Consider the following 12,055-nt stretch of genomic DNA (forward strand, 5'->3'; position numbering starts at 1 on the left):
GTGGGACTGCAAACCTTTGTATGTGGCCGACATGTTGCTTGCATTATCATAACACTGTCCGCAACAGTTGTTGATGTCAATGCTTGCAACACACTTAAAATGGAATTAAAGAGGGCTTCTCTGGTGTGCTAGTGATTGGCAGAAATTTCAGGTAACACTCCTCAATATCGCCCTGCGGGGACATATAGTGCAGGATGAAGGTAAGCTGGTCAACATGGGTTACATCTGGCGTGGTGTCCATGCTGATTGAGAAGTATTTTGCCACTTTAACACGACTGATTTCAGTAAGGATTTTTTCTCCTAGTAGCTCAATATATTCTTCACACACATTCAGAGACAGATATGAGGGGCTCCCCCTGTAGGCATTTCCATACTTTTCAATAAAGTTTTTCTCTTCTCTCTACCTCAGTACACAGTCCTCCATCTTCCTCCACAGCAGCAGAAGTTGTAGCCCTGTTTTCCTCATTAGGCGGGATAGAGACTTGGTCGTTTGCTTGCAGCTGCTGATTGACATTGCTGCTTCTAGGCTCACTAGTAAAAAAGTCGGTGACCTTTGGCAAAATTTCATCATACACTTTCGTCTGTTTGTTTTATTTAATTATTTTTCTTTTATTTCTGAGCACTGCTAGAATGCGAATGCTTCATCTTTCGCACTGGAACCTCAGCTACAGCTAATCTGAAAGTAGGCTAGTCGACATTCAGAAAGCCAGTCCTACAGCTACCTGATTGGTGATTTGATGAATTACAAAACATATGAATAAATTTAAACATTTTATTTTTTTTAAGCTAATGTCTGGTTAGAGGCCCGGGGCCCAGGGCTTAAGCTCCGGTAAGCCCGTGTATTAAGGTGTCATTGTTAACATGTCTCAGTGAGCTTAAATAGCCTACAGGAACAGCGTTGGACTGTGCAGTGATTTTGGTGCAGTGGCAACAAGTGGAACTACAGGTCATGTGGCACCTGCTACGACAGAAAGAGTCTATAGTCACAACACTGGCATGGCAAAAAATGGTCACCTATCCTTTTAAACATATACTTTGCTCAAAAGCTTTATCTCATCCTGTGTGTTGAGAGATGTGCAGCCCATAGCACATGTGCATAGGTGTTGTTCCTGGATGCATGTACTGTCATTGTACACTGAGCTGGCACCACTGAAACAACATTTAGTGGGGTATTCATTTATGATATAGTATATGGACACCATACCTTAGAATATATTGTATTTCTGGTGCTTTTCATCTATTCCAACAATACTGATGTCAGTAACCAGTCTAATTTTTAGTTGTCAGTAACCAGTCTAATTGATATATTTTGGTAAAAGCTACGAGATGTCCTTTCTGTTGGATGTAAATATAAAAAGAAATTACACTGTTTTCACACTTAACATCATTTTTACAATATTTAAAGGTGCTGTAATCAATATTATTTTGTTAACAATAGATCAAATGACTGCATATGTATGAAAGGGGTTGCTTGTGGTGACAAAGCCGCAGGTAATTATCACCTGTGTATTTTCAGTTCATTGTTTTTGTTTTATGGCCCACAACTTTACTGTTTTGGTTCAGTCTCCCTGATAAAGTTAGTGACTAACTGGTGAATGTAATGGAGCATTTAGCAGCTATAGAGCCAGATATTTATTTCAGGAGTTGGTGGAGAGTAAAACAGAGCTAAAAGGAGAGTGAATATTGGACTTACATTTGCCAGATGGGCAGAAACACAACTTCAAATGAATGCTAACATTGCTCTGTGTTTGCTCAACGTGTAAATAGGCAAGTCTGCTGACACATTTGCCATAGTAGCTTTATAAGCTGCCCCCCAATGACCAAAACATTTATCAATGCAGGTTTAAGTATATCCAATATCCATCCTCCTGATCATCCTCATGGTATTATTTTTATCCTCATTCTTTTGTTTTGGAATCATGTTTGAGCCATTATACTTTACATCACAACAAATGCATAATAACATACATCAAAGCTGAGAATGGACCCTAACCCAAGCAAGGCAGTGAGAACACTTGGCTACAATATGTGTAGTTGAAGGGAACCAGAGATCAGCCTGGCTTCTATAATCACCAGCTGTCGTTGAACCACTCTGAACAGGCCTATTTAGTCAGGAATGCCTGACAGCCGGGTCGCAACAAAGTGTATTGGTGCAAATAGGTGTTGGAGGTTTGAAATTACCCCAAGATGGCCCTCTAACAGGTCATCACTGGAGGAGGCCCACTCTGATGGTCGAGGGCATTTGCCTGGTTTTATAGGGTGGCTTTGATGCCCTGGCCCTAACAGTTTAGCCATTTAAACACCTATAATAAATATAATAAACCTTTCAATCTGATTCTGTACAGAAATTATACATTATCTTTAGCAAATTTCATTATAAATTTGTAATCTAAATAAATTTAAATCTCATGACAGCCTGATCCCAGGGGGGTGCCTTCTTACCTGGAAGGAGATACCAAAAGACCTCAGAGATGAGCACAAGTCAGGAACTTTGCTTGGAGTGTACAAAAATACAAACCAGTTTTATTTGGTTTTCACAAAAATGAGTAATACAAAATACAAAAGGTTGAGTTAAAAATTAAAAATGCAAAAGAAAAAAAGCAGACCTCAAGTGACGACCCAAAAAGGAAGCCCAAAAAGAGAGACCCCCAGTCTCTCTTGGCTTTTCTTTTTATATCAATACATCTCCCCCTTCTTACATTCCTACACCCATATATGGTCTTCCACCAGGACATCTACCAGCTACATGCTGATGTTTTATGACTTTGCACAAAACAGTGACCTTTCTTTGTCTGTCACTTATAACACGTTCCATGGAACATTTCAAACTTCTACTTTTTTACGTTTGAGGTTAAAATTTTAGGGATGTCTGCTAGGTGCAGGAAACCACAGCTTCTCCTTTGGCCTGAGGTTCTTTACGGGTTATCTAAGTCCAAGGTGATTGTTTATGTCTTTTTAGTCTCACTTGAAAGTTCAGATGTAGTTCAGTAAAAATTGTGCAAGTTCTGCACAAATGGTATAAGACATTTGACCATATTTTGACTTATCACCAATTATAATTAAATAATTTAGTCAGAGGTAGGTTTGAGTGGAGTTTGTCTCAACCATTTATAGTGGAGCTTTCAACAGAAGGACAAACTGATGCAAGGTCATATGAGTCAGAAACACCTTTTTGCATGCCAATAATAGTATCAGTTTATAATTTTCTTATTTAATTAAGCACAAATGTATTTTTTTTTTGCAATATGCACCTATGTTAAACTGTCTTCAAATATTTTGGTAGCTTTATTACTATCATTTTTCTTGTATGTTGTTAAAAAAATGCAATGAGCATGAAACTATCCATATTAAAATCACACAGTTCTTTATATTTTGTATTGAAACAGAAACATTACATGTCACATTATATATTTCTTACTTAGTGCAATTGTACCTTACAGGCTCAGGGCTAATTTAGCTCCTTGTCACACAATTGACAGCACAGTTATCCAATGGTTAACAGTTTAATAATGCAATTGTGACTGGGTTAAGTGTAGTGTGAAAAGAGGTAATAATCATTTTAGAATTGAGTAAGATTAAAGTTTGACTCACAGCCAGTCTTACCCTGTGTTGGTTGTTAAAGAAGCTAATTAAACCCACATGAAAGCCTCTCCTCGGGAGCCAGAAAGATTAAACACCCTCAGGTGAATTCTTTCTCCAACTACCACACAACAAAAATAGAGCAACAATTAGACTGCACGCACAGTCATGCAATACAGATTCATATTCATTAATTAATTCAGATGCAGGATTAATGAGAATCAAGATCCCAGTGATGGAAATAACGTGTAATAATAATGATATTACTAGAGATGTAATAAAAAATGTCTCTTTACTTGTAGTTCACCCACAGTATTCAGTATGGTTCAGGCTGAGTGCAGTGATTAAGTCACTGTGAGTTTGAGCGTCTCCAACTTATAATTGCTTGTAAATTCATAAAATATGAACAGCAACAGCAGCAGTGAGCAGCAATTTCTGTACTTGTCATTAATCCCTTTGTCTCCTGTCTTACATAATTACACTGTGTTGAAGGCAGTTTGTGCTTCTTTCTTCAACATGTGTGTGCTTGTCCTCAGTGTGTATATTTTTCCCTGAATGCCTCTCTTTTAGATTACCATTAATTAATGCATTAATGACACGTTGAGTCCCTTTTTTTCCTGCCAACCTCATTGTGAGTGAGTGTATAATTTTGCTTTTTTCATATGAATATTATATGAGAAATATGAAGTCAGGCAACTGCACAGCTGTGTCTTCAGGTTTCTGTGTTTTGACATGTGAATTAAGATACACGCACGCGCACACGCATGCACACACACACACACACACACACACACACATACACACACACATACACACACACACACACACACACACACACACAGCAGCTTCCTCTTCGCCTGGCTGGATTTTGTAAGCCCTGAGCTCTAGCCAAGCTCCTGTTGCTGAGGGGAAACCAGCTGCACACTCATCCAATCCTCCTGCCAGTTCTCCCGCTAATGGAACAGCCCAGTGCACCCTTGTCCACCCCTGCCAAAGAAAAACACTTGGTACATCCCATTGGTGCTTCTCTAGCTGGTTTGTCACTGACTCAGTAGTATCATAGCAGTCAGCCAAAAGCCAGCCTGAACACACACACAGCAAGAGTGAGGACGTAAAAAGGAGAGAGTTGCAAGAGAGACGCAAAGAAATCAGCTAGCCTCTGTTATCTCAGTCGCCTGGTTGTTTTGCATCCCTGATATGACCCTGTTCAGCCCAAGATGTGAGTATACCGGAGTGCATACCTCTGTGTTTGTGTGTGTGTGTGTGTGTGTGTGTGTGTGTGTGTGTGTGTGTGTGTGCATTTGTTAGTGGATGTTTGCATGCAGCACTGTGTGTCTGAAAGACAATATTTTCCACAGTGCCTCTCATTTTTTAGCTATCCCCTCCTATGTTTTGCCTCTCTGTCTACTAGCCCTTCTCACAGGAGAATCATGCTTTATTATTTGCTTGTCTCTGTACTTCATTGTGAAGCCCAGGTTTCCTTTCACTTTTGCCTCATATGGCATGTTTTCTCTGGCTTTTCTTGTACATTCACATTAATTTAACCAGATGGTTTGGTAGTGAGTCAGAGGAAACAGGGATGTTGGAGTTAATGATGGTAAACACTGGGGTGAACTGAGAGGTGTTTCTGACAACTTTATGTCTACATCAGGTATGGTGAGAGGTATGATCCAAGCCCAACCTGTCTCTCACATTGGCAAGGTCAGCATGCTCTTTGGGCATAATGGCTCTGGCCACAGGTTTAATTACTTTATAGTCCTGCTTTCTGCTGATTAAAGCTTAGATTTTGTTTTCTTTTTTCTAAACAATTAGCATGAATAGTTCCTTTCTTCTGTAATCAGAGCATTTTACCAGACATGCAGGCAGAGCAGCTACTGTACAGCTACACTCACAACTTCCACACTTGATCAGAAGCAGCACTCAGCTCACAAAGCTACATGTCTGTTGGGAAAGAAAAGGATTCAGTAGAGTTCTGTAAAGGCTGAAAGACTTTATGCTTAAGTGAAACTCATCTTAGACTGTGGCTGTGTCATTCGCTGTGATGTGGATGTCAAGAGGGTTTTCAGGATCTATAACTCAGATAATGTGTAGTCATGTAACTGCAAAAGCTTCCATTTGCCTCTTTTTCCACTGCTGTGGTGTTAAGAGCCAATCTTTTCACTTTGGCACACCACAACATCTCCCTCTACATGCAGTCTATCCGTATCCGTACCATCTCTTTGTTTCTGTTAGGGTTATATTCCTCCCTTTTATGTTGACAGCCATGTCTGTGATCACTCTGCATTTAGCCCCGAGCATGGAAACTAAACCTCTTCCTTCATGGTTACAGACTTAACTCTAGGTCTGACCTGAGGTCAGTTGCAGTGCAGGAAATGGAGAAAATGCAGCATGACAGAGTGCGGAGCCTGTCAGCAAGAGGCATGCATGTTGTACTATTACATCCACATTTCATTTCATATGTAGGGGTCAGACTGTGGCCTGATTAATAAACTTCATGGCAAGTCAGGGCTAAAAAGCTGTGAATGCATTAAAGTGGAAACAAGCAAAGAATGGCCTCTTTACTGATCTACAAGATGTTCTAAACATCAGCCAAATACACAGCAGGCTGCAAACAAGGTGTAACAACAAAGCATATACTATATAATATAAAGTATGCCTAGTTAATTTGAAGTTTAAGACCTTAATTATATTTGAAAAAAATCAGCAAACCTAGGTGAAGAAATCAAGTTGAAAATTTTCTCGCTTGACCTTTTTGCTGCTTGAAAGCATGTAGCATTATATCTTAACTTTTCTGCGAGCTAAGATAAAAAATTGTAGGTTGTACCAATATCGTTACCACAATGAGAAGAAGCAATCTGCCAAAAGCAGTTAAAGTGAAATCAGTTTTGCAGTCTCAGTTGTCCTCGTTTAAATGATTGTTGCAAAGGCATTCAGTCATAATTGCTTTGCTTTTAGGCAGAGAAAATAAAGATATGTGAGCAGGATTACTAAACATTATTTTTTCTCTGATAAAAATGTTTGTGTCACTCATCCACTCAAGCGTTTAATAAAAGTAATTTTGTGTTCTGTTTTGAAATTAGTTGTTTGATTTAGACGTTAATTGAAAATTACATAAAAATGTAAGGATGCGGCTCAGCCCATCACATGAAAAATGAAAGAATCAGGAAGAGAGCAAATTATGATGAATACAGAAGACAGAAATTTTAGTGATGTTTTTATCTGATCACATTATTATTCCATCTCCCACACATCAGTGACTTCAAAGTGCACAGATTAATAAGACATACAGCGGTAATTTATAGTTTGTTACGCACATTACTGTCTGTATGGGTTTCAAGGCAAATTTTAGTGGCCTTACTGCAAGAATTAATTTTTGGGGGAAACAGTAGTAGTAACAGTTGTGTGTGTGCGTGCGTGCACATGTTGTGCAGAAGATAAAACTGCTTGCCAAAAAGTCTGTGAACATAAAGTGCATGCTCATGTGTTTCTGCAGAGCTGATGACCGCATGTCTCATTCTGGAGTTTTAAAGTTGCATTCATTAAAAAAAATCACGTGAAGCCTATCTTGTGGTAGTAATAAAAACAATAGGATACTTGATTGACCCTGGTAGGAAAACTCTCTTTTCAGTGTATGCAGGGAGGTCAAATCACAGGTGGAGATCCGGTGTTTTGCTCAACGACACTTCAGCAGGGTGGATGCTGTCTGACTTCAAAGGCTGTCCAGTCAGTTGAAGCATCCCCCCCCCCCCCCCCACTGCCTCCCATGGAAATTTAAAATCAGTAAAAGCTTTTCCACTGTGTAATTTTGTTTCCAGGTAGGGTGATTAAGCCGGCTCTCACTCTGGCTTAGTACAAAGTGACAGTCTGGCACTTGACCTGACATCCGTCGATATAAAGCACAGTGACAAACTGAAGACCGAGGCAAAGGCTTTATAACTCATTATGGCTGATCGTGTGTGGCCTTGATGTGTCCTCTGGTGCCCTTTGCTCCTATTTTACAAACATGCTGTTAAATAATTGTTGATGTCTGTTTGATGTATTCACACTTTTTCAGCAAGAGTGTGTTGAGCTTATCTCTGATTCAGCTGATATATAGTAAGAATCATGTGGTGACTCATCATGCGTTCATGACATGCTGCCCATTTTGTCATATGCAGTATAATGTAAAGCAGCTGTTTTAATACTGTTGTAAAATATCTATTTTAATACAGAGGAAAACGAACCTCTAGGATGGCAAAATAATCTTTCAAAAGTCAACAGTTCCTCATAATACTGTTCATGATTTCATGAAGTTCCATCATTTACATTTTATAGACAACCAAGGCGAAACAAAGTGCATCAAAGGGTACAAAGCCTGAGCCATTTTAACACACATACAGATGCGCTATCATTCTTTTTTAATAGTTTATTATGTTGGAGTCCAATTTCATTGGCATGTTACATGTTGCATGTTAAGTTGTAACTTAAAAAAGTAAATAAATAAGATAAAATTAGAAAGGCACACATGAGAAAAAATTAATCACATATCTATAACGATATGGGCAAAATGTATAATTACTTAACATCAATCACCATTATCATTGCATTCATCGTCATCACAGCCAACACAATTACTGAGCATAATGTGGGTTATCACAGAGGACATCTGCCTTAAGTGGTATTTATAAAGGCTCGATGTTTGGGTTGAGAGCACATATGGCACTCACCAAAAAAGAACAAAAAAGGGAGGAAAAAGACATCATAACAATCGTCATCGTCGATTTGACTTCATTCTAATGTAAAACATTCATACACCTCACTAAAGATTGGACTGTTTTCAGTAAATGAAGGAAACACAATGTACTAAATTTAAATCAACACAAACCTCAAATCAGAAAAAAAAAATTCTAATGTAAAAGCCACCATCCATCCATCTAACAAAAATACACATGCATCTATGTTTCTTTATTTGTGCATGGGTGTGTATGTGAAGTCTGCACTGGAGAGGCTAATTGCAGCGTATACGATTTTGTTTACCAAATAGCAGTCTGATTACCTCCTGAGGTTTTTCTCCTGTGGAGCGAGACAACTGTGCTCAGCAGCATCCTCCCCTCTTTTCCTGTGTAATGGCTTCATCATGCAGTCAATCATACAGTCATCATGTTGCCAGCAAACATGCCATAAAACGCAGTTTTGTTTCTGTCTGACACATGACTTCAGCACCATTTTGTGTAGATGAAAAACAGTCCAGTATGCTTTTAAAGTGGTCCGTCTAATACATATTGTCATAAACATAAATCTTTTGTCATCTTAGTGGAAGAAGATATAACTAAAAAGACTGAAGATCACATTGCATCTGATTTTATTTAATTTTATCTTGAAAAACTTTGAATATATTAATTTTCTGGTCTGTAGGCTGCAATACAAGTTTATTTTTGCTGTTTTACCTATGTTACATGAACAATGATTGGCCATCAAGTTAAAAAATCATATTCATCATATTCAAAAAGTAAAATGTGTTCACGTATCTCCTACAAGTACCAGTAATATTCCTTCAAAAATTGTCACTTTGATCAGCATTTAGATATTTAAAACATGTCATAATATTTGATAGGGTTATTACACAGTAGTAGTTTTCCATCTGGATGCAGGTGTGCATGCATGTATAGTTCAGAGAAGTTAGATGTCAGCAGCAGGGGCCTGTTCCTCACCAGCAGAGACACTGTTGGCTGCAGACAAGTCATCCAGTGGGTCACTGTTTGACTATAAACTCAGAAAATAATCTCTGCTGTGGGAGGTAAAGGCACTTACACGTGTCTATTTTTTTTTTTTTTCACACATTCAAACCCATACTTAATTAATTGTAGCTTCCAGCCATTTGACAGTCAAGCTGTGTGAGTGCATGTGCAGCTGGCCCGGTCACACTCCATTCACCGCCCATCTGTCCATGTCAGACTGGCCTCCTCTCCTCTCCTCTCCTCTCCTCTCCTCTCCTCTCCTCTCCTCTCCTCTCCTCTCCTCTCCTCTCCTCTCCTCTCTTTTCCTCTCCTCTCCTCATTCCTTCCTTTTTCTCTCTTTTATTCTCACTTTTGGTAAATCAATACCACACCACCACCAGCACAAGCAGTGAGCTGTTGGCATATCCTGTAGTAAAGATGGCTCATGGTTAATTGGCTCATTGGAACATGTGTATGGGGGTATTTGCAAGAGAGACATACAAAGACAGAGAGAAGGGGGCAGGGGCACACCACTAAAGCTGCACCCGGTTCCTGTTGTATGCTTGCAGACAGGAGACAAAAATGGAGGTGAACAGCTGGCTCAGACTGGCAGGAGCAATCAACATGGGTGTGAAGGAAGATGGACATGAAGAACAGCTTCTGTCAGTTTTAGCCGACCCTTCATTCATTATCATGTCAAATTATGGCAATGAGTACAACACAGAATTGTTTGAAACTGCTGTGAAAACAAACAAAAGACAGATTAGGGGTTATTTTGGTCAAATGAAAAGAGTGAAGTTTCAGGCAGGATGAACATAACCAGACAATGTTGCATGTTAGTTAATCATCTGAAAGTTCTTCTCATGCTGTGTTGTTTTATGATGCTCTTTACTGTATCAGTATGACGTTAATTGGTTGCTCTCCCATGCAGACATGAGCATGAGTGGAGACTTGAAGTCCAGCCGCCCCAGGGCAGCAAGTAAGAGGGCCAGCAACACCACTTACGGGTAAGTACAAACCATGGCCCCCCCAACAACCCCCCCTTTCCCTGCCCCCCGAAACACACTCCCACCCACACACACTCACAGATAATCATGTGCTCTATTATTTGCTGCAGCCCTTTATCTGTGATTCAAAGGCTGCACATCAGCATTGCAATCAATGCAGCATTATGTGTTATTAGCTGCATACCAGCTGTGTATGTAGGCAGCTATTGATTTTAGCCAGAGGTGCTGTCTCCATCAGTCAATGTTTTAATCTATCTGTTGATGTAGTGCACACATATGATTTGAGCTGATTACTGTTTATTGCCAGCGGTTCAATACAGTGCAGTGGAGCTACACTAACATTAACTGTGTGCTTAGATAGCTGGTGGATGGAATGGAGGGCAGAGGGGGATAGTGTGTGGGCTTGTTTGAATTCATTCATGCCTAGATTACTCTTACCTCCAACTCTCTCTCTCCTTAAACAGCATCTCTCTGAACAGCACCTACTCTGGCTGCAGCTTTGTTGGCTTGAGCTCCTCTGATGAGAATAAACCACCAATAAACTGTCTGTTTGAGTAGATTCCAGTTTCTTAGCTCTTACCTCACTGACTCTGACAGTGCATTTTTCTTCCACATGTCATCTGGAAGTCCATGAGAATCTCTCTTGTTCCTCTGTTGTCATACACTGATAGACATGCAAGCAAAGCAAGGCACTTCGGAGACATCCTTTAAACAAAACAGAGAAGAGAGACACCAGTAATGCAAAAAAATTATATATATTGTCTTCCTGAAAACATATGTTTAGCTCCACTTACACACATGTAATAATACACACATGCCTTTTTGCTGACAATAGAGCTATTGTAAGGGCATATGTTAGCATTAAAGCAACTAGGGTAAACATGATAAATATTCAATAAATAATACTGAAATTCTTTGCAGGACATCCACCCCAGGACACCAAAATGCAAAACAGATTAGGAATACAAACAAGAATAGGAAATGAATATTAACAGATGTAATAATATTAATGCCAGCTTGTTTGTCCCACGCCGAATCAGTAAATCTCATTAATATTCTGTGCTTCTGCAGAACTGGGACTCCACATATGTTTGCAGCTCCCAAATAAATACTGATATTTCCACATTCCTGGCAGCTCCATTCCCTCTCCCTCTGTTATGCTTCATCATTATCATACAGTACTATGAATACTGCAGTATGGGACATTATATATTATGTCCCCAGCCTGTCCTTCAGAACAGTTAATCCAGCGAGGCTGCTGCTCTCCGCTCCCTCCTCCATTCCCCACGTCTCTGACCATCTCTGCCTAAACCTTAAAACCCCAAACACTGTTTGCCCATTCCACCATGTAGTTATTCAACAGCGTGCGGCCATGCATTAATGAGGTTAGTCATACAGTACAACACACGCACACACATACAAATGGAACACACCTGAGGTATCAGCCCTGATATAGCCTCAGCCCACGAGACAAGACAATCTACATTATAATCTCCCAGAAACAGAAAACTACAATACAGCTAAAGTCACAAATGTAAATCAGGGTGAGACAGCCACCAAAAATCTCCCTGTCCAGACTCCAATAATCCTGCTCTGTGCTGCTGGCAGCAGCGTGCCCCGTCTCCTCCCTCCTCCCACTGTTCTCACAGAGCTGGCCAACAAACGCTGCTGCCTGTGGCCTAGATTACTTTGCGAACAAACTTTCTAACTCATGTCTAAGATGCGAAAGCAATGTAATCTCCCAATGCAACACCATGCGGGCTGCTAGCATTT

At 39.9% G+C, this 12,055-nt stretch overlaps 1 protein-coding gene across 1 annotated transcript in view; it reads left to right on the plus strand.

The window, feature by feature from the left end:
• The first annotated feature begins 4,606 nt into the window (after positions 1-4,606).
• Positions 4,607-12,055, plus strand: part of si:dkey-234i14.2 (heterogeneous nuclear ribonucleoprotein C) — a 42,489-nt gene continuing 35,040 nt past the window's right edge. Inside the window, exons 1-2 of the mRNA XM_067590779.1 lie at positions 4,607-4,798; positions 10,207-10,282. Coding sequence (XP_067446880.1) covers positions 4,777-4,798; positions 10,207-10,282 — 98 coding nt within the window. The 5' untranslated portion in view covers positions 4,607-4,776. The remainder of the gene's footprint in view (positions 4,799-10,206; positions 10,283-12,055) is intronic.

Source organism: Thunnus thynnus, chromosome 1, assembly GCF_963924715.1.
Source record: "Thunnus thynnus chromosome 1, fThuThy2.1, whole genome shotgun sequence".
Lineage (NCBI taxonomy): Eukaryota > Metazoa > Chordata > Actinopteri > Scombriformes > Scombridae > Thunnus > Thunnus thynnus.